The 24,207-nt window shown below is 35.3% G+C and overlaps 1 protein-coding gene across 6 annotated transcripts in view; it reads left to right on the top strand.

The window, feature by feature from the left end:
• Window positions 1-24,207, top strand: part of ATAD2B (ATPase family AAA domain containing 2B) — a 153,558-nt gene that overhangs the window by 31,276 nt on the left and 98,075 nt on the right. For all 6 annotated transcript variants that reach the window (XR_009599768.1, XR_009599767.1, XM_042245844.2 and 3 more), the window contains 7 exons: window positions 5,900-5,998; window positions 12,086-12,197; window positions 12,502-12,617; window positions 14,094-14,268; window positions 18,477-18,565; window positions 21,744-21,903; window positions 23,106-23,196. Coding sequence is in view for 4 of the 6 variants with exons in the window: in XM_042245844.2 (XP_042101778.1) it covers window positions 5,900-5,998; window positions 12,086-12,197; window positions 12,502-12,617; window positions 14,094-14,268; window positions 18,477-18,565; window positions 21,744-21,903; window positions 23,106-23,196 (842 nt within the window). In the remaining 2 variants the exon portion in view is untranslated. The remainder of the gene's footprint in view (window positions 1-5,899; window positions 5,999-12,085; window positions 12,198-12,501; window positions 12,618-14,093; window positions 14,269-18,476; window positions 18,566-21,743; window positions 21,904-23,105; window positions 23,197-24,207) is intronic.

Here is a 24,207-nt window from a genome sequence, read left to right as displayed (position 1 = left end):
GTTTTCTAGTCTCAGTAGCCTCTCAGAAACATTTTTATTAGATTGTATGTCCTTAGAGAATATGTTCATACATATATGTGTGTATATATATATGTACCAATACATATATTGATTGTTATCCCTTCTTTTTATCCAAAATATACTGTGCACATTGTTCATACCTTGTTTTTTCACTGGATTTGTTTTCACTGTCTTTTCATTTAAGCATAGCAACATTTTACATTTATAGTTCTATAACATTACTGTATTTAATATAGATATACTGTAATTTTAAAATTATTTCTTTATTGAGAATCAGGTTGTTTTCACTGTTTTGCTATTACAATGTATGGTTTATAATGCATACCCTTGCATAATCATCTTTTACATGTGTACAAATATGTCTGTAGGATAAACTTATAGAAGTGGAATCTCTGAGTTAAAGAGAATGTGAAATTGTAATTTGATGATCTTCAATGCTGTTGAATCAGCTTGTGGTCCACCCTGCAATGTATGAAAGTCCCTACTTCTCTGTATTTCTGCCAGCAAAATGCATTCTCAAACTTTTGGATTTTTGCCAGTCTGAGAATTGAAAAGGAAATCTTGGTTTATTTTTGAATCTCTTACAAGAGTATTTTTTCCTGTATTTTTAAAAGGCATTTACTTTTTTTCCCCTGAAATGTCTGTAAAGTTTGCCTATTTTATAATAGATTCTTGCTCTTTTTTTTAAAACTATTGCTAATTTATAAAATTATAGGACCATGTGAATCTGCTTGCTTTTAATCTACTTTTAGTAGGTATGACCTAAATCAAATCCCTTATGATTATACAGTCTAAGTGACAGATAGATTCAAGGGATTAGATTTGATAGACAGAGTGCCTAAAGAACTATGGACGAAGGTTTGTGACATTATACAGGGGGCAGTGATCACAACCATCCTCAAGAAAAAGAAATGCAAAAAGGCAAAATGGCTGTCTGAGGAGGCCTTAGAAATAGCTGAGAGAAGAGAAGTGAAAGGCAAAGGAGAAAAGGAAAGATACATCCATTTGAATGCAGAGTTCCAAAGAAGAGCAAGGATACATGAGAAAGCCTTCCTAAGTGAACAATGCAAAGAAATAGAGAAAACAATAGAATGGGAAGACTAAAGATCTCTTCAAGAAAATTAGAGATACCAAGGGAACATTTCATGCAAAGATGGACACCATAAAGGACAGAAACATTATGGACCTAACAGAAACAGAAGATATTAAGAAGAGGTGGTAAATATACAGAGCTATACAAAAAGGACTTTAATGCCAGATAACCATGATGGTGTGATCACTCACCTAGAGCCAGATATCCTGGAGTGTGAAGTCAAGTGGGTCTTAGGAAGCATCATTGTGAACAAAGCTAGTGGAGGTTGTGGAATTCAAGCTGAGCTACTTCACATCCTAAAAGATGATGCTGTTAAAGTGTTGCACTCAATATGCCAGCAAATTTAGAAGACTTAGCAGTGACCACTGGACTGGAAAAGGTCAGTTTTCATTCCAATCCCAAAGAAAGGCAATGCCAAAGAATGTTCAAACTACCACACAATTGCATTCATCTCACACACTAGCAAAGTAATGCTCACAATTCTCCAAGTGAGGCTTTTAGCAGTACATGAACCGAGAATTTCCAGATGTTCAGGCTGGATTTAGAAAAGGCAGAGGAATCAGAGATAAAAAATTGCCAAATCCGTTGGATCATCAAAAAAGCAAGAGAATTACAGAAAAACATCTACTTCTGTTTCATTGACTACCCTAAAGCCTTTGTTTGGATCACAACAAACTGTGGAAAATTCTTCAAGAGATGGGAATACCAGATCACCTTACCTGCCTCCTGAGAAACCTGTATGCAGGTCAAGAAGAAACAGTTAGAACTGGACATGGAACAACGGACTGGTTCAAAACTGGGGAAGGGGTACATCAAAGCTGTATATTGTCACCATGCTAATTTAACTTATAGGCAGAATATATCATGTGAAATGCCGAGCTGGATGAAGCAGAAGGTGGAATCACTTTCAGTAACCTCAGATATGCAGATGACAATACTGTTATGGTAGAAAGTGAAGAGGAACTAAAGAGCTTCTTGATGAAGGTGAGAGGAGAGTGAAAAAGCTGGCTTAAGACTAAACATTCAAATAAACAATGATCATGGCATTTAGTCCCATCGCTTTCTGGCAAATAGATGGGGCATCAATGGGAACCATGACAGACTTTATTTTCTTGGGCTCCAAAATCACTGCAGATGGTGACTGCAGCCATGAAATCAAGGCCTTTGCTCCTTGAAAGAAAAGCTATGACAAACCTAGACAGAGTATTAAAAAGTAGAGACATTACTTTGCTGAAAAAGGTCCCTATGGTCAAAGCTATGGTTTATCCAATAGTCATGTATGGGTCTGACAGTTGGACCATGAAGAAGGCTGAATGCCTAAGAATTGATGCTTTTGAACTGTGGTGCTGGAGAAGACTCTTGAGAGTCCTTTGGACTACAAGGAGATCAAACCAGTCAATCCTAAAGGAGATCAAGTCTGAATATCCATCAGAAGGACTGATGCTAAAACTGAAGTTCCAATACTTTGGCCACCTGATGTGAAGAGCCAACTAATTAGAAAAGACCCTGGTGCTGGGAAAGATTGAAGGCAGGAGGATAAGGGGATGACAGAGGATGAAATAGTTGGATGGCATCACTGACTCAATGGACATGAGTTTGAGCAAGCTCCAGGAGTTGGTGAAGGACAGGGAAGCCTGGTGTGCTGCCGTCCCTGGGGTTGCAAAAAGCCAGACACAACTGAGTGACTGAACAAGTAGTTCTTTCTTTGTGTAGTATAGTAGTCCTTTGTCACAAATTGCCAGTCTTTTTTCTCAGTTCTTAGTTTGTGTTTTAACTTTGCTTTTGATTGTCTTTACCAGAAAGTTTTTATTTTTATGTAGTCAAATTTATCAGCCTACTATGTTTTTTTAGAGGGGCTTCCCAGTTGACTCAGTGGTAAACAACCTGCTTGCCAAGCAGAAGGTGCAGGTTCAATTTCTGGATCAGGAAGATGCCCTGGAGGAGGAAATGGCAACCCCCTCCAGTATTCTTGCCTGGGAAATCCCATGGACAGAGGAACCCAGTGGGCTCCTGTTTAGAGGAGCCTGGTGTGCTACAGTCCAGGGGGTTGCAAAGGGTTGGACATGACTGAGTGACTGAACAACGATTACAATATTTTTAGATTTTGAATCATAGTTAGAAAAGCCTTCCCAAATCCAGAGTGTTAAGGAAGTTCACCTTTGTTTATTTTTATTTGGTTTAGAATACTGATGGTTTTCTTTTTTAAAATTTTTATCGGAGTATAGTTGATTACAGTGTTGTGTTAGTTTCAGGTGGATAGCAGAGTGAATCAGTTATGCATATAGCTCCTTTGTTTATTTTTAATGTTTCATATTTTACTCTAATTTTGACCCATCTGAATTTTATTCTTGTGTGAGATTTGTAGTATGGATCCAGCTTTTTTCCCAGGTGGAAAATGAGTTTTTCCAACCTCATTTATTGAGTGAATCTGTGTTTTCTCCATTGATTACAGTTGCCCCATTTATTACCAAATTATGTACAATGTATAAATATTATATTACATAAAAGATGTCCTTGTCCTTTTTTTTTTATTCTTATATTTTTTTCTCAGATGGCTGTTTGTATATATGCAAACAGTTAATTTTTGTATATTAATTGTACCCCACTTCTTTATTGGGAATGCCTCTAGCATGTCGTCTGTAAGATTGATGCTTAAGAAAGATATATTTTATATCTTAGACAGTTTGTGGTTGTTAATAATCTTGTCATTGAGGCTTAGAGGATTTTTGTTTTGTTTTGTTTTTTTGGTGGTTGTTTTTGACTATGCCGCATGGCTTGTAGGATCTTAGTTCCCTGACAAGGGATTGAGCCTGCATCCTTGGCAGTGAAATCTCAGAGTCCTAACCACTGGCCTGCCAGGAATTCCTGGATGTATGTTTTTATTTCTCTTGAGTATATCCCTTGGGGTAGAATTACTGGGCCATGTGATAACTTTATGCTTAATCATTTAAGAACTGCTTGAATGTTTTCCAAAGTGACTATACCATTTTACATTCTCTCCATCAGTGTATAGCCTTTCCAGTTCTCTTCAAAGCTTAGTATTGTCTCACTTTTTGATTCTGGTCATCTTGATGAATATAAAATGTATCTCATTATAATTTTTGATGATATGAGGCATCTTTTCAAGTGCTTATTGGCCATTTTAATACTTTCCTTTGAGAACTGTCTTTGTGTTCTATGCCTATTTAAAAATTGGGTTGTCTTTTTCTTACTGACTTTTAAGGGCTCTTTATATATTCTGTATTCAAATTCCTTATCAGATATTTGATTTGTAAATATTTTATACTGTTTTGTGGATTGTCTTGCTTTCTTGATGATGTTCTCTGGAGCAAAAAGAACTTTAATTTTGATGAGGTTTTATTTATCTTTGTTATGTTCATGTTTTTGATGTCATATCTAAGAATCCATTGCCAAATTTGTGATCATGAAGATTTATTCCTGTGTTTTCTTCTAAGAGTTTTATAGATTTAGCTCTATGTTTCGGTCTTTAATCCATTTTGACTTTATTTTGTGTATGAAGTGGGCCCTTCCCTTTATGGTCCATTCTGCCTTTTGTGGTATTCTAATACATTTAATAAACCTAGCAATATGTTATTAGAACTATTTTTATAATTCTGTTTTATTTAAAAAGTTGAGAGAAGAAAGGCAATCAAGTGTATGCTTATAGCTTTTGGATAATAACTTTTATTTTATTATTCTGGGTCTCTTTGTTTATTCTTGTGAATTCAAGTTATCATCTGGAGTCATTTCCTTAGCCCAGTATGTACACTATTGCTTCTGATCACTTCATTAGAGCTGATATATTATATTTTTATATATTAGGCTCACAACACACACACATAGAGTAAATGAACTTGAAAACAGGCATTTTTTCTTAAGGAGAGAAAGAAGTCAGAGAGAAAGTAAAATCAAAATTGCAAAGATTGAGTAGGTAACTATTGCAACAATCTTCCTAGGGTCTTGGGAAACATTAAAATCTGATACAGGATGAAATGAAAAGACTCCTGTTAATCAGGAGAAGGAATATTAGACAGGTTAAAAGTCTTAATGAGCTGGGGAAAATCTGGGTTTGCTACTGAGGGAATTGGAGTTGAATAGAGTTGCACAGGGTGTACACCATTCTTGAAGGCCATTCTAAGTTTCAAGTAAATTAATTTATAGTGATTCCATTTTGTATGATACCATATTTTCTAGGTATCTTAGAGATGTCATCAATTATTTTAATAATTAGATTTATTGAGTATTGTTTTTCCTCAAGGATTTTACTTTGATACTTTCATTCCATAGTAGTTATGATTGTAAACTTTTCTTCAAAAGTATGTTTTACAAGAAATTCAGACAGGATATAAGTATCTTAAGTCAAAAGTGGAAACTCTTGTCTTCCCATAAACTGATGTATTATTTTTTTTAGCGTCTGTACTGTTTATGATTGTTTGGGAAATGGGAAAATAAGAGAAAAGGATAAGCGTTCCTTTTCTAAGATTTTGATACTATTTATCAGTCAGTGATAGACATTCCCTAAATTTGGATGCAAATTAAATTTGTTGTTTGATGGCTTTCTAAACTACCCTATTTAAAAAATTATAACCTCATTCTCCTCCTTTTCTTTCCTTCTGTTGTAAATTGCATGAGTATAAGGATCTTAATAAATATTTGCCAGATGAATGAGTGAATGTGTGTATTTTATACTGAGCTAACAGTATAAAATAAAACAGTGCTCAGAATGGTACTTTTTAAAAGCCCTTTGCTGCTGTAATGATTTTGAGGATTTTACTCTCTAAATAGGAGAAAGAAGCATGCTATTCACAGTAGTGACACAACTTCTTCTGATGAAGAACGATTTGAAAGAAGGAAATCAAAGAGCATGGCAAGAGCAAGAAATAGGTTAGTAAATTTTTAATTGTTTCTTCCATGGTAGAAAAAAGGAATAACAGTTTAAACTTTGTGATTCTTACCTGTACCAATATTTTGCTCACAGTGATACTCAACACATTAGAGTAATACACTAACTTGGTTTTTACATAGTAATTTTTAGAGTAGAAATCTAACCATGGGAAACTTCCTATAAATTACTTAACTGTGTTAGTACTCAATAAAACAGTGTGGAAAGATAAAGATAGAACCAGGGGAAGAGTCCAACCTCTGTGACAGTCTCTTCTTCAGTAAAGAAAGAAAGTGAAAGTGAAGTTGCTCAGTCATGTCCGACTCTTTGAGACCCTGTGGACTAGAACCTACCAGACTCCTCCGTCCATGGGATTCTCCAGGCAAGAATACTGGAGTGGGTTGCCATTTCTGTCTCCAGGGGAGCTTCCTGACCCAGGGATTGAACCTGGGTCTCCCACCTTGCAGGCAGATGGTTTAACCTCTGAGCCACCAGGGAAGCCCACTCCTCTAATCCAAATCCAATTAATGAGGCTGATTTTAGATGATTAAAATGATCATAGCACTCAAGAGTAAGACTTGATTTTAAATAGAATTGTTTCAGGGGTGCTTGGGTTTTATTGGAAACCTTGTTATAGTTTTGGTTTAGTGAATGCCTCTGGTGATCTTTGCTTAAGTAGAATGACTCATTATTACATGGCTCACTAAAATCTTGGGAGTTTTCAGTGGGGGAGAGAATCATTATTTTGCCCAGTAGAGCATCAAATTATAATTTATCCTTTAAAATTTAAGTTAATGTTCTAGCTTATATGTATAATATTAAGATAAATTATATTTAGAAATTTTATATTTAACAAAGCATTTCTATACTTTAGCATTATATATTTACTGTAGAAATACCAAGTTTTCAGTTAGCTGGTCTTGGAAACAAGTTTGGATTGGTGTAGATTATTTGCTAGAAAGAGTTCCTTGTTTGGATGACAGAAAGAAAATGTAATGAAAATCCAAGTTTAAATAAAAGAGTGTAATGCCTCTTTAATTTGAGCTATTCTGATACCTGCTTTGGAAGTTCTTAAAGTAAGTTCAGATTTAGAAATATCGGTGAAGTTACATTCATTATAGAACCTATACTTTTTTGAGACTATTTATGTCATCTTTTGGTGTTTATGCAATATTAAAAGAGGGAGTAGATTGTATTTTCTTAGGGATAATTAATATCATATAGGATTTTAAGTAGCTAAAGATGTATTCTAAGGTACCTACACAAAAAATAAGGCTTAATTTTCAAAACAGGTTTGAAAATTGCTTTCTCTTGAATTAAAAGAAAGGAAACTTATTTCTTCAATCATGTATTCTGAATTGACATACATAATAACTAAGGATAAATTTAAATATCATAATAAAGCTTGAGTTTACTTAATGTCATATATAATAGTGTATATATAGTAGGTCTATTTTTATTTTATGCTTATAGAATATCAGGTTTGTTAAGTTTTCTTATTTAGACTAGGTTAGACTCTTTGGACAAATAGATTTATGATCTTAATTGCTTTGTCTTGTGAATAAATTTATTTCTGATCTGTTGAAAAGAATTTAGGAAAAGTAGATTGAATATATGAAATCTCTTGTCATTTTCTGGGTTATGAGAAAAGGGAGAAAGATAAAAATGTGTCAAAGCAGATGACATAAACAGATGGAGGTATATTCCATGTTCCTGGGTAGGAAGAATCAATATTGTGAAAATGGCTATACTACCAAATGCAGTCTACAGATTCAGTGCTATCCCTATCATATTACCAATAGCATCTTTCATAGAACTAGAACAAAAAAATTTTACAATTCATATGGAAACACAGAAGACCTCCCCATAGCCAAAGCAGTCTTGAGAAAGAAGAATGGAGCTGGAGGAATCAACCTTCCTGACTTCAGATTATACTACAAAGCTACACTCATCAAGACAGTATGGTACTGGCACAAAACCAGAAATGTAGACCAGTGGAACAAGATAGAAAGCCCAGAAATAAACCCATGCACCTGTGGGTACCTTATTTTTGACAAAGAAGGCAAGGCTATGTAATGGGGTAAAGACAGCCTCTTCAATAAATGGTGCTGGGAAAACTGGACAGCTACATGTAAAATAATGAAATTACAATGCTTTCTAACACCATACACAAAGATAAACTCAAAATGGATTAAAGACCTAAATGTAAGACCAGAAACTATAAAACTCTTAGAGGAAAACATAGGCAGAACACTCGACGACATAAATCAAAGCAAGATCCTCTATTACCTACCTCCGAGAGTAACGGAACTAAAAACAAAAGTAAGCAAGTGGGAGCTGATTAAACTTAAAAGCTTTTGCACAGCAAAGGAAACTATAAGCAAGGTGAAAAGACAACCCTCAGAATGGGAGAAAATAATAGCAAATGAAACAACTGACAAAGGATTAATTTCCAAAATATACAAGCAGCTCATATAACTCAATGCCAGAAAAAAAAAAAAAAACTCTATCAAAAGTGGGAAAAAGACCTAAACAGACATTTCTCCAAAGAAGACATATAGATGGCTAACAAACATATGAAAAGATGCTCAACATCGGTCGTTATGAGAGAAAGCAAATCAAAAGTACAGTGAGGTATCACCTCACACCAGTCAGAATAGCTATCATCAAAAAGTGTACAAACAATAAATGCTGGAGGGGGTGTGGAGAAAAGGGAACTCTCTTGCACTGTTGGTGGGAATGTAAATTGATACAGCCACTATGGAAGATGGTATGGAGATTCCTTAAAAAAACTAGGAATAAAACCACCATATGACCCAGCAATCTCACTCCTAGGCATATACCCTGAGGAGATCAAAATTGAAAAAGACACGTGTATTCCATTGTTCAAGGCAGCACTATTTACAATAGCTAGAACATGGAAGCAACCTAGATGTCCATTGACAGATGAATGGATAAAGAAGTTGTGGTGCATATACACAATGGAATATTACTCAGCCATAAAAGGAACACATTTGAGTCAGTTCTGATGATGTGGATGAACCTAGAACCTATTATACAGAGTGAAGTGAGTCAGAAAGAGAAAGATAAATATCGTATTCTAACATGCTGCCATCTATCGGTTTGTACAGAGTTGGACATGACTGAAGCGATTAGCAGCAGCAGCAGCAGCAGAAGCAGCACATATATATGGAATCTAGAAGAATGGTACTGAAGAATTTACTTACAGGGCAGCGACAGAGAAACACAGACAGAGAAGAGACTTATGGACATGGGGAGAGAGGAGGAGAGGATGAGATGTATGGAAAGAATAACATAGAAACTTATATTACCATATGTAAAATAGATAGCCAGTGGGAATTTCCTGTATGGCTCAGGGAACAGGGGCTCTGTATCAACCTAGAGGGTTGGGATGGGGAGGGAGATGGGAGGGAGGTTCAAAAGGGAGGGGATATATGTATACCTAGACCTACAAGACCTTTTAGAACTAACACACAAAAAAGATGCCCTTTTCATTATAGGGGACTGGAATGCAAAAGTAGGGAGTCAAAAAACACCTGGAGTAACAGGCAAATTTGGCCTTGGAATGCAGAATGAAGCAGGGCAAAGCCTAATAGAGTTTTGCCAAGAAAATGCACTGGTCATAGCAAACATCCTCTTCCAACAACACAAGAGAAGACTCTACACATGGACATCACCAGATGGTCAACACTGAAATCAGATTGATTATATTCTCTGCAGCAAAAGATGGAGAAGCTCTATACAGTCAACAAAAACAAGACCGGGAGCTGACTGTGGCTCAGATCATGAACTCCTTATTACCAAATTCAGACTGAAATTGAAGAAAGCAGGGAAAACCGCTAGACCATTCAGGTATGACCTAAATCAAATCCCTTATGATTATACAGTGGAAGTGAGAAATAGATTTAAGGGCCTAGATCTGATAGATAGAGTGCCTGATGAACTATGGAATGAGGTTCGTGACACTGTACAGGAGACAGGGATCAAGACCATCCCCATGGAAAAGAAATGCAAAAAAGCAAAATGGCTGTCTGGGGAAGCCTTACAAATAGCTATGAAAACAAGAGAAGTGAAAAGCCAAGGAGAAAAGGGAAGATATAAGCATCTGAATGCAGAGTTCCAAAAAATAGCAAGAAGAGATAAGAAAGCCTTCTTCAGCAATCAATGCAAAGAAATAGAGGAAAATAACAGAATGGGAAAGACTAGAGATCTCCTCAAGAAAATTAGAGATACCAAGAGAACATTTCATGCAAAGATGGGCTCGATAAAGGACAGAAATGATATGGACCTAACAGAAGCAGAAGATATTAAGAAGAGATGGCGAGAATACACAGAACTGTACAAAAAAGATACTCACGACCCAGATAATCATGATGGTGTGATCACTCATCTAGAGCCAGACATCTTGGAATGTGAAGTCAAGTGGGCCTTAGAAAGCATCACTACGAACAAAGCTAGTGGAGGTGATGGAATTCCAGCTGAGCTATTTCAAATCCTGAAGGATGATGCTGTGAAAGTGCTGCACTCACTATGCCAGCAAATTTGGAAAACTCAGCAGTGGCCACAGGACTGGAAAGGGTCAGTTTTGATTCCGATCCCAAAGAAAGGCAATGCCAAAGAATGCTCAAACTACCGCACAATTGCACTCATCTCACACGCTAGTAAAGTAATGCTCAAAATTCTGCAAGCCAGGCTTCAGCAATACGTGAACTGTGAACTTCCTGATGTTCAAGCTGGTTTTAGAAAAGGCAGAGGAACCAGAGATCAAATTGCCAACATCCACTGGATCATGGAAAAAGCAAGAGAGTTCCAGAAAACATCTATTTCTGCTTGATTGACTATGCCAAAGCCTTTGACTGTGTGGGTCACAATAAACTGGAAAATTCTGAAAGAGACGGGAATACCAGACCGCCTGACCTGCCTCTTGAGAAATCTGTATGCAGGCCACGAAGCAACAGTTAGAAGTGGACATGGAACAACAGACTGGTTCCAAATAGGAAAAGGCGTACGTCAAGGCTGTATATTGTCACCCTGCTTATTTAACTTCATGAGAAAGGCTGGACTGGAAGAAACACAAGCTGGAATCAAGATTGCCGGGAGAAATATCAATAACCTCAGATATGCAGATGACACCACCCTTATGGCAGAAAGTGAAGAGGAACTAAAAAGCCTCTTGATGAAAGTAAAAGAGGAGAGTGAAAAAGTTGGCTTAAAACTCAACATTCAGAAAAGGAAGATCATGGCATCCAGTCCCATCACTTCATGGGAAATAGATGGGGAAACAGTGGAAACAGTGTCAGACTTTATTTTTTGGGGCTCCAAAATCATTGCAGATGGTGATTAGAGCCATGAAATTAAAAGACACTCCTTGGAAGAAAAGTTATGACCAATCTAGATAGCATATTCCAAAGCAGAGACATTACTTTGCCGACTAAGGTCCGTCTAGTCAAGGCTATGGTTTTTCAGTAGTCATGTATGGATGTGAGAGTTGGTAGGACTGTGAAGAAGGCTGAGCACCGAAGAATTTATGCTTTTGAACTGCGGTGTTGGAGAAGACTCTTGAGTCCCTTGGACTGCAAGGAGATCCAACCAGTCCATTCTGAAGATCAGCCCTGAGATTTCTTTGGAAGGAATGATGCTAAAGCTGAAACTCCAGTACTTTGGCCACCTCATGAGAAGAGTTGACTCATTGGAAAAGACTCTGAGGCTGGGAGGGATTGGGGGCAGGAGAAGAAGGGGACGACAGAGGATGAGATGGCTGGATGGGATCACTGACTTGATGGACGTGAGTCTGAGTGAACTCCAGGAGTTGGTGATGGACAGGGAGGCCTGGCGTGCTGGAATTCATGGGGTCGCAAAGAGTCGGACACTACTGAGCGACTGAACTGAACTGAACTGAACTGATGGCTGATTGATGTTGAGGTTTGACAGAAAACAACAAAATTCTGTAAAGCAATTATCCTTCAATAAAAAAAATTTAAAAATGTGTCAAAGCTTTAAAACTTGTTTATGATATTAAAAACATGTAACTTTTTAATGCTATCTACTTAAATGTTTATGAATTTCAGGTGTTTGCCTATGAACATAAGAGCAGAAGATTTAGCTGGTGGTATTCTCCGAGAACGTGTTAAAGTGGGCGCAAGCTTGGCTGATGTTGATCCAATGAATATTGATAAATCAGTAAGTTTTGTAAATGGTTTTCTAGAAATACCTCTTTTTTTGTCACGCAGCTTGTGGGGTCTTAGTTGCCCCATCAAGGATTGAATCCGTGCTCCCTGCAGTGGAAGTGTGGCGTCCTAACCACCATACTGCCAAGGGATTCCCTAAAGTGTAATTTTTTGAATTCTGTTTATATATGAACTTTATATTTAAACTTCAGTTCCTGCTGAAGGCATGTATTTTGCAATCATTATCTCATAAATTAAAAAGAAACCTATATACAATTAAAATTATTTTGTACTAAACATTTCCCCTTCTTTCCAAGGTGCGGTTTGATAGCATAGGTGGATTGAGTCATCATATTCATGCACTAAAGGAAATGGTGGTATTCCCACTTTTGTATCCAGAAATTTTTGAAAAATTTAAAATTCAGCCTCCAAGGTTAGTAATGCTAGATGTTTATTATTGTTATTGTTAATTTATCAAATTTCAATTAGTAAGTAATTATAATCTAAATATTATTTATAAATGTTTCATGTATATTTATTTGATATGTTCTATCAATGAGAATTAGGAATGAAAGTTTATTATTTAGAGCTCAAAAGCTGTGGTACTTGAAGTTTATATTTCAGCATTTAAGACTCAGAGGTAGGATGAGAGATTCTTTATGCAGGCCTTGAATATACAAGTGGCTTGCCCAACTAGATTTTGCTTAATTTGGTCTCCTAATAGCATTGAGTTTGATACTGTATGTTGTTTAGTCTTTGAAAGCACAGTTTCAGTGAAGTGTTTCTTTGACTCAGTGATGTGGTATTTTTGAAATGGTAAACTTGATAATTTATTTTTATGATCAGATTAATTGTGTCTGATCATGAGGTGGTTAGCTAGTTAACTATTAGAAAAGACTGAGAAATTATGTCAGGAAATTGGGTAGAATAAAATATTCTGAAGATGTACACATAGACTTCAATTTAAACTGCTAAATATCCTTTTTTATTTAAGAGATTTGGTTCTAATTTGTTATTCATGCTTTTAAGGATGTAAAAAATCTTTTAAAGGGTCATCTTCTATTTGAGTGAGTTAAATGTTGGCCTGTAATTGTACAGTGGCTCTTATGAATCATAATAAAATTTATTTACTTTTTATGTGATATGATCCAATGAATATGATCAATATTAATCATATTCATTGGATTCAGTTACTATTAAAAAATAGTAAATTTAAAAGAAACCATTAATAAGAAACTTTAAATAATGGAGTTATAAACAAAATGTGTTATAAGCTAAAAGTAATCCTCCTCTTTAGAGATGAACAATCTTTATATTCTTTATAACTTTCTTTTATATGTATATACATATATTAAGTTTATGATTTTGCCTGTATTGTGTGCATTTAAACATTTAATATAAATGAGATTACTCAATAATGCCCCTATGTAACTTTATTTTTCACTCTATAATATAGATACCTCATGTTAATAAATATTGTGTGTATTATTCTATTTGACATCATACTAGTGTTTAATTTATAAATATAGTGGTGTATTTGTCCCTTACTAATAGAGAGCATTTAGACTTTGTAAGAAAGTCTATAACATTCTTTTGAGTATTTCTACATGATTTTGTAAAAAATATGAAATTTCTGGGTCACAGGGCAAATGCCTTTAATATTTTGCCAAATTACTGTGTACCCTGATTGAGCTATTTCTTGCATCCTGAAGCTTGATTGTTTGAGAATATCCTTGAAAACTCTCAGCGAAGTGAGACTTTTGTCTGTGGACTACAAAAGGCTTTGTTGGTGTCTAATAATAATCAATATACATTAATTCAAACTTACACGGGAGGTGCATACTTTTAAATTGATTATTAGTGCTAATGGTAACACTAATTTACTTTTATTGACTCTCTGTTCCTCTAGAGGCTGTTTGTTTTATGGTCCTCCTGGCACAGGTAAAACCTTGGTCGCCAGAGCATTAGCTAACGAGTGCAGTCAGGGAGACAAAAAGGTGGCTTTTTTTATGCGAAAAGGAGCGGATTGTCTGAGTAAGTGGGTTGGTGAATCTGAGCGGCAGCTTAGGCTTCTATTTGATCAGGTAAGTGAAGTCAACTAATGTGAGAATATCTTCTTAATACTTAATATACTTGGTCTATAAATATTATACAAACTGTTCGTAACAAGTCATATTTACCAATCAGTATGTTAAAATTAGGATCAGTAATTAGAATTTGTATGTCTTAGAGGTATTTAATAGCAGTTTCACTAGTACTAATTTAAGATGATTTACAAAATATTTATTGAGGTGGCAACTTGACATATAATAAATACCATGTTAAGTGCTTTTAAGATCCCTAGATATCCCATATAGATTATAATCTAACAGAGGGACTAGAACAAGCATAGAAAGTTAAATATCTGTGCAAGAAATATCACAAAGCAGTATATTAGTTATTTTCATGAGTTACAAATATGCTAGAAGAATTCAGTATTAAATGAATGCTTTTAAAAGACTGAGTAAGGTAAGTGAATATCATTTGGGCTATCTTTATTTATAACTAACTTTTAGAATACCATTTCCTAATACTTATAAAAATTAGTCCTGATATAAATTTTTAATTATTTGGGATACTAAAGGAAGTCATACATACATTGTAATGCAACTTATATCTTGTTATGTCTAAGGAGATTCACATGACACTTTAAAAGTGCTTAGAGCAAGCATTTGTTGACTACCCATTACTGAGTTGATGTGTATCAAAGTTCTACCTAGTTGGTAAAGCATTTCAAATATTATTTTTAGTTGCTATTGGTATCCATGTTAAAGACTGCTATGTTCTAGATAGTGGGTCTAGATAGAAGGATAAAGTAAAATTGTTAACTTCAAGGTGTTCAGTGTCTATTGAGAAGTCAAACATATGTAGTCTTCATGTTTCAAGAGGATTTCATAATAATTAGAAAATAATGTAAAATAACATTGGTGGATTTGGGGAGAATCAGCTTGGGTATTGGAGAGGGCAATGGCACCCCACTCCAGGACTCTTGCCTAGAAAATCCCATGGACAGAGGAGCCTGGTAGGCTGCAGTCCATGGGGTCGCGAAGAGTTGGACACGACTGAGCCACTTCACTTTGACTTTTCACTTTCATGCACTGGAGAAGGAAATGGCAACCCACTCCAGTGTTCTTGCCTAGAGAATCCCAGGGATGGGGGAGCTTGGTGGGCTGCCGTCTATGGGGTCGCACAGAGTCGAACATGACTGAAGCGACTTAGCAGTAGCAACAGCAGCTTGGGGAATACTGGCAAATTGTCCCATGACTTTTAAAGTTTTTGACAGTGTTATACTTTTTGCAACTTGATACTGGGTGTAGGAATGTTTCTTGGTTTTATTAAAAACCATAGCATAAATCATGCTGCTTTTTATAGTATTGCTTTTGTTTTATGTTTTGGTTATTTTGGCTGCGAGGCATGTGGGATCTTTAACTCCCTTACCAGGGATAAAAGCCACACCCCCTTCATTGGAAAGTGAAATCTTAACCACTGGACCACCAGGGAGTCTCCATGCTGCTTTTTAAATCTGTATTTACTTTATTTGTGTTTCATTTCTGTTTCTTTGTGGGCAATAGATTTGAAATGTTTTCTTTCTTTTTTTAAAAAACTGCTTGTAGTCATTATATGTCTTTTTAAATGACAAGAATCTACATTCCTAAATTAAGGATATAATCTGTACTCTAAATGAGATGAAGGAGGTGCAGTTGGCCTTCCATATCTGCGGGTTCTGCATCCACAGATTCAGGCAACAATTTAATCTCATATTGGTTGAGTTCACAGATGTGGAATTTGTCAATATATAGGGCTGATAGTACTATGCTATTTTATATAAGGAACTTAACTATCCTTGTATTTTGGTATCTCTGGGGAGTCTTGGAACCAATGCCCCCCCAGCAGATACTGAGGGTTGATTATACAATGTATTGGCTAAGAGTTTGGCCTTTGGTGTCAGAAAAATGTTAGTTCATATCTGACTTTACTATTAAGTATATGTGAAGGTGGAAGTGTTAGTCTCTCAGTCATGTCTGATTCTTTGTGACCCCATGGACCATAGCCCACCAGGCTCCTCTGTCCATAGAATTCTCCAGGCAGGAATACTGGAGTGGGTAGCCATTCCCTTTTCTAGGGGATCTTCCTGACCCAGGGATTGAACATGGGTCTCCTGCATTGCAGGCAGATTCTTTTCCATTTGAGCCCCCAGGGAAGCCCTATTAAGTATATAACTTTAAGTAACTGAAAGCATCTGATCCTTATTGCCTCTTCTATAAAATGGAGTAAATAATGCCTATCTAATTGGACTAATGTAAATTTTTCCTGAAAGGAAGTGTGTATAGTTGACTCTTGAACCATACAGGGGTTAGGGGCACCAACTTCCATGCAGTTGAAAATTGGCATGTAATTTTTGACTCCCCCCAAACTTAACTACTAACCGCCTAATGTTGATAGGAAGCCTTACCAATAATATAAAACAGGTAACATGCATATTTTGTATTATGTATTATATTCTGCATTCTTATAGTAAAGTAAGCTAGAGAGAAGAAAATGTTAAGAAAAATCATGAGATTTGCAATACTGTACTATATTTACCAAAACCAAAGTTTTACATTGCCTGAATATAAGTTGAATTCTCTCTCAACCTATGTCAATGTTGTCTTCTATAATACAAAATACTGTAGATGTTATACATACTATAGTATACATCAAAAATGAAAAAATAATATGAAAAAAATTCATATTTATTAGGTATCACGATTCATGTGTTGATAACAAAGAAACAAATCCTGGTGCTCATTTCTCTTCTTTACTAATAAATGTGAATGGGGCACTGTTGTCTGCATTAAAAACCTGTTCAGACAGATACTCTTTCTCATCAGTGGTTTTCTTAATGGTGTCTGGAAACTTGTCTGCTACCTCTTGGTCAGAAGAAGGTACTTCTTCTATTACCTTGATTATGATTTTTAGTTTTTAAAATATAGTTTTTTCAGAGGAAAAATGGCATAGCCAGTTGCAAAACTACTTAATCTTCAACTCCAATTTTGTATTCTTTAAACTTAGAAGTGACTTTTGTTGTTTTAGTTGCTAAGTCTTATCTGACTCTTTGTGACCCCATAGACTATAACCTGCTAGACTTCTCTGTCCATGGGATTTCCCAGGCAAGAATACTGGAGTGCGTTACCATTTCCCTCCAGGGGAGCTTCCTGATTCAGGGATTGAATGTGTCTCTTGAATTGCAGGCAGATTCTTGACCTCTGAACCACCAGGGAAGCCCTAGAAATGACTTAGTGATTTATTGTTTTAAACAAACTCCCACTTTCACTTTTAAAGTTTACCATCTACTCATGCTGAATCCTTCCCAGAAGATTGCTCCAGTGTGTATTTCCAGGTCCTCGCTTTGTTCCTTTTACCAAAAAATGCAAAACACAATTCCATTGTGTGTCTTTAGGGCTCCAGTCATCAAAAATAGGGGAAAAAAAATCTTCGGAATAGCCAATCAAGTTGAATTTAAAAAATCCACATGAATATGGAAGGGTTGGGGCAGGAATCCACTCTTGTATTCTTGGTCATCTGATGCCACTCCATGAATCCTTGTAATTCACCCTCCCTATCCTGTGCACATATGATTTGAATCCAGTGATCTAGCTTCAAGGATTGGGGTCCAGTGATCTAGCTTCAAGGATTGGGGTCCAGTGAGCCCTCTCCAGTCCACCTGGACATTTTAAGCCAAACCTCTCTCTAAAATTATTGTCATTCTTTGTTGGTATTAATTTCTTCAGGTTTAGATTCTTCACCTTCCTTTTGCTTTAAGTTTTCATAGAATGACCTTGCTTTTTCTTAGATTATATTAGAATTTATAGGAATGCTTTTCTTATATCCTTACATGGAAGCTAATTGAAATGTCATTCACATAAAATAGTCTGTGTTATATGATAAAAGCAATATGAATAGTGTGTTTAAGTGTGTTTAATAAAATAGTATATTTAAAAATACATGTATGTGTATGTGTGTAAATGACATGTGTGGCAGAATAAACACATTGAAAACAGTAGTTACCTACTAGGTAGGTAACTTTAATCACTACCTTGTGATTGGAGACTGAGAAGATAGGAGCTTTTCTTTTTCCTCTATAATCTTTCTTACCTGCTGCATGTTATACCATTTGCTTATATTACCTATTTACTTCTGTTACTTATTAAAAAACATAGTAATTAAATTAAAAATGAAAACTAATACAATACTTGCTTTCTTTTTATCCTAGGCATATTTGATGAGACCTTCTATAATATTTTTTGATGAAATAGATGGATTAGCTCCAGTGCGCTCTAGCAGGCAAGATCAGATCCACAGGTAATATTTCCTAATCTGATTATGTTGAGTTCATATGTTGACATAGTACTAAGACTTAACCCTTGAATTAGCGCTGTGAGGCTTGTAAGATGCGAACTGTTTCCTTGAGGAAGACTTCTTTCTTATAACATGTGTGTGCATGAGTGTGTGTGTGTGTGTGTGTATGCACATGTGTGTGCTCAGTCACTCTGTTGTGTCTAACTCTTTGTGACCCTATGGTCTATTACCTGCCAGGCTCCTCTGTCATCTGATGTTTGTAGGTAGGATTTTCCTATTCTGAATTGAGCTGCTTAAATTTGTGAGCTTCTAATTTTCATCATAGCTGTAATGTTTTTATAATATTTTATTTCTTAAAATATATTTTTGTTTTTCTTGTCCCTGTGAATATTTGTGACTAAGCTTTTGCTTGCCTTTCCCCCACCATTTGGAACCTTCGTTTATATAAAATGCCTGAAATAATCAAATTCATAAATGGTGCAAAATTTATCAAGTAAATACTAACAGAAAGCTACTATTGCTATATTAGGCAAAATTGTCTGTAAGATGGAAAGCATTATTATAAATATAAAGAGGACCCCCTTATAATGATAAAAGCTTCAACTTATTAAAAGATGTAATTGTTTAAAATCTGTAATTCCCTAATTACTATATTTCAAACTGTATAAAACAAAAATTGACAGAACTGCAAAGAAAGAGTCAAACTGATCATCATTGTGAAAGAGATCATGAACTTCTTGGTAATTAATAGAATAAAGGAGCATAAAATAAATTCTCTGTAGATTATTTGAGCAGCTGTGTTATATGAATCTGATCTTGTGTGCATACTTATTTAAGGTAATATAGAATGAACACTAGTTTTAAACATCATTTATAAAAACTTATCATATATTATGCCTTAAATCACAACTAATTTCCAAAGTTTAGTAATATACAAAATGTAAGAGATAACAAGAAGACAAGCAGAAAATTTTATATCTGTTATCAACAGCTATTGCTATAATTCTAAATAATCTATGGTACTAGTGAAATAAAAATTAAAACTAATAGTATATGAACTGTAAACAAAGATATACAGAAATCAAGAAATTAAAAAGTTGCTTTTTTGAAAAAAATAAAATTGAAACCAACCTCTGGCATAATTGGCCATGATAAAAAAGACATTGATAAAGCAGTATTTAGGAATACAAAATATGATGTTGTTTTAGATTTTGTAAACATTAAAGATTAAGAGGATAAAAGCTTAAGCTCAAGAGGTTAAAGTATAAAACTTTTAGGAAAAAACCTGTGGGAAAATTTTCATAACCTGTATGTGAATGTGCACAGTATTTTTGGGTAATAGCCAAAAATTGGAAACAGTCTAAATGTTCATCAACATGTATATCAACAATTTGGGATATATCATAAAATGGAATATTGTTTTAGCAATGAAAAGGAATAAACTCTTGTTAAACAAACAATTTCACATGTTAGCAAAGTAATGCTCAAAATCCTTCAAGCTAAGTATGTGAACCAAGAACCTCCAGATGTTAAAGCTGGATTTAGAAAAGGCAGAGGAACCAGAGATCAAATTGCCAACATCCATTGGATCATGGAAAAAGCAAGAGAATTCCAGAAAAACATCTACTTCTGCTTTATTGACTATGCCAAAGCCTTTGACTGTGGGTCACAACAAACTGTGGAAAATTCTTCAAGAGATGGGAATAGACCGCCTTACCTGCCTCCTGAGAAACCTGTATGCAGGTCAAGAGGCAACAATTAGAACTGGATATGAGAACAATGGACTGGTTCTAAATTGGGAAAGGAGTACATCAAGGCTGTATATTGTCACCCTGCTAATTTAACTTGTATGCAGAGTACATCTTGTGAAATGCCAGGCTGGATGAAGCAGAAAGTGGAATAAAGATTGCTGGGACAAATATCAATAACCTCAAATATGCAGATGATACAACCCTTATGGCAGAAAGCGAAGAGAAATTAAAGAGCCTCTTGATGAAGGTGAAAGAGGAGAGTGAAAAAACTGGCTTAAAACTCAACATTCAGAAAACAAAGATCATGGCATCTGGTCCCATCACTTCATGCAAATAGATGGGGAAACAATGGAAACAGTGACAGACTTTAGTTTCTTGGGCTCCAAAATTATTGCAGATGGTGACTGCAGCCATGAAATTAAAAGATGCTTGCTCCCTGGAAGAAAAGCTATGACCAACCTAGATAGCATATTGAAAAGCAGAGACATTACTTTGCCTACAAAGGTCTGTATAGTCAAAGTAGTCATGTGTGGATGTCAGATTTGGACAATAAAAAAGGCTGACTGCTGAACAATTGATGCCTTTGGGCTGTGGTGTTGGGAGAAGACTCTAGAGAGTCCCTTGGATTGCAAGGAGATCAAACCGATCAATCCTAAAGGAAATCAATCCTGAATATTCATTGGAAGGACTGATGTTTGAAGCTGAAGCTCCAGTACTTTGGCCACCTGATATGAAGAGCTGACTCGTTAGATAAGAACCTGATGCTGGGAAAGATTGAAGGCAGGAGGAGAAGGGGACAACAGAGAATGAGATGGTTGGATGACATCACCGACTTGATGTATGTGAGTTTGAGCAAGCTCCAGGAGATGGTGAAGAACAGGGAAGCCTGATGTGCTGCAGTCCATGGGGTCTCGAAAAGTCAGACAAGATTGAGCTACTGAACAACAACAAAAATAAACCAACAGTGTGATAAATTTCAAATAATCAAGCTGAGGGAATGAATCCAGAAGAAAAAAGTATTTACCATGTGATCCCATTTATATAAAATTTTAGGTATTGCAAGCTAATGTATAGTGACAGAACTTGGATCAGTAGTTTCCAAGGGATTGGGTAGAGGTCAAGGAGGAGCAGTGAGGATGGATTACGAAGGGTGCAAAGAGGAGCATGATAAATATTACTTTTTTCCTTAATGGTGATAGTTTCACATACTCAAAATTCAGCAATTTGTGTTCTTTAAACATATCCAGTGTATTATATGTCAGTCATATCTTCAGAAGACTTAAACCTGTTTAGAACAATATGAGAAAGTTAATTGGAACTTAGTTTCACTTTTGAACATGGATATAAAAATCTTTAAGACTGATAAAAGTTAGTATAAGCAGCAGGTTTTGCAACTTTTTCTTTCTTTCCTCTTTAAAATTTTCTTACAGCTCTATAGTGTCAACCCTCCTTGCTCTTATGGATGGATTAGACAATAGGGGCGAAATTGTTGTTATTGGTGCTACAAATAGACTTGATTCTATAGATCCTGCTCTTAGGAGACCTGGTCGTTTTGACAGAGAATTTCTTTTCAACCTTCCAGATCAAAAGGTAACAGTTTCTGTTTTCAATATACTAAGATTTATTTCTCATTTGATTATGAAGTATGTGTGTGTACACACCAGGCTTCCCTGTTTTTCACCATCTCCCAGAGCTTGCTCAAACTCACATATGTCAAGTCCTATATATATGAAAGAAAATATTTGTTATAGCATTGGTTTAGTTTTGGTAGCTGAATGGCCAGCTTAGACCTTGGAATTGAAGCAATAGCTACTGATTCCAGATTTTGTCAACTTTTGAGCAAAATTTATCCTGATAACTTCCAAGTTCTTTTTGTCTTGGTGCTAGATCCCAGATTCTTCACCAAGCCAATAATAATTTTATCTTGGTCATAATTTGCTTTTTCATAGTCTTAAGAAACTCAAGTAGCAGTGTTGAGGCAATAAGGACATTCAATTTTAGAAAGTGTTGTTTTTCCCCTGAAAGAAGGCAAATGTGAAAAAAACATTCTGATGTGACTTTTCAGCTGATTATGGATTCTTATACTTAAGTGTTTCTTTTTTTACTGTGGGAGAAAAAGAAATTTAATTTGGGACCAAGATGTTAAAATTTTTATTGTGTTATACAGTTAGATTTAAGGTAGAGAATGCTATTTTGAAAGAAAAAAATCAAGGTAAAATTGTTAAAACCTTTGTTTTTTTCAGTGAATTCAATTACTGTTCATGGAGATTATCTTGTTATGTATTAAGTGTGAAAGCATTCATGAACTTATATGACAGTGTATATTATATCTTTTTACTTAATCAAAAACTTCACCTTCTAATGACACTTTATGCATATTAGAACTAAAAGGACCTGAGAAATCTAAATATATAGTTTTTTTAAAAGTTATGGTTATTATAATGCATTGAAGTTTTTTGTTTATGCATTTTCAGATGGTAAAAATGATGTGGAGGAAAGTGAAATTTAGTTTTGAGTTCTAGTCCTAGATCAAGTTATTTTACCTCTCAGACTAATACATGTCCTAGTTTGTGAAACAAGGATCTCTACTACATAGCTCACAGGGTTATTATGGGAATCAGAGTTAACACGGATGCCAAGCTGTTTATGCTTCTTTTAAAATAAACAGTTGCTTTTCTGGGATATGGTTAGTTGATGAATTTGTTCCATCTGATACATTTTGGGGTTGATGATATTTTATTTGTATTTTTTTCCTTAGGCAAGATTTTATTTATCTGTGCTTTTCTTCTTAGGCAAGAAAACACATTTTACAGATCCATACCAGGGACTGGAATCCAAAATTGTCAGATGCTTTTTTAGGTGAATTGGCTGAAAAATGTGTTGGTGAGTGCTACTATTTGAATTTTTGATTGTCATTGTTTGTTCTGCTCAGCCTCCCTTTCCCGTTATATTTGGAATGTGAATGAGTATAGTTATATTTTTGTGCAATAGATGGCTTTGCCTTCAAATGTAAAAAATTATTTTAAACATTTCACTTGAAGTTTGAACACTTCTAAATTAGAATTTTAGCTGCCATTAGGTGTTTCGATTAACAAAGCTCCGTAGTAATAATGCCTTTCATTGAATGCTGGATTTCCAATCTTATTACAGTGTCTCCTTTTAGGAACTGTTCCCTTTCAGAAATTTTACTGAGAAAAATAAGCTTAAACAAGAGGTAAAGATCCATGTATAGGGCAGGACTGTAGTCTTTTACTTCGCAGATTACATGATGGACTCATCTTCATTCTGGTGGTGTAGAAAGAAGTTGAGTGAGAGGAGTCTTCAAAGAAAATACTTAATGACATCTGCTATATTTCCCTAAATGTTAAACTCTCCAAGTTAATGTTAAATTATTCACAGAGTAGAAGATCTTCTACAGAGTGAATGAACACTATTGCCCTACAAGGATACGGTGAGAGTATTTTATGTGCATACATAGGAGATGGAATGCATAGGTTTTAGAATTCAGGAGTTTGGCACTAATTAGGTCTGAAATAAAAATGAATATAGTATTAAGCAGCTGAATATACACGCAGGTATTTTTCTTTCATTCTTTTTCTGTCTTTTGTCTATTTTTCTCTCATTCTCTCAAAAATATAGATTAAAAAATCTCTCCATGAATTTTTTAAGTATTATGAAGAAGTTCCCCTAATAAGTCCACTAACAATCAGCAGTCTACTTGGGAAGAGTTTAAAGTTACCAAAACCAAAAAGAACAACTTAGTTAAAAAATCATTGTGGTCCACCATCAAATAATTAAAACTTAAATAGAACATTAGTCCATTCAGTTAGCTACATCCGAATTATCCTCTTCATCCACAGGGACCTCCATCTCCGAAGCAGCATACCTCAGCTT

The sequence above is a fragment of the Ovis aries genome, chromosome 3 (genome assembly GCF_016772045.2).
Source record: "Ovis aries strain OAR_USU_Benz2616 breed Rambouillet chromosome 3, ARS-UI_Ramb_v3.0, whole genome shotgun sequence".
NCBI classification, from domain to species: domain Eukaryota; kingdom Metazoa; phylum Chordata; class Mammalia; order Artiodactyla; family Bovidae; genus Ovis; species Ovis aries.
Note: the sequence above shows the minus strand (reverse complement) of the source record. Positions and strands in the feature narration are given on the sequence as shown.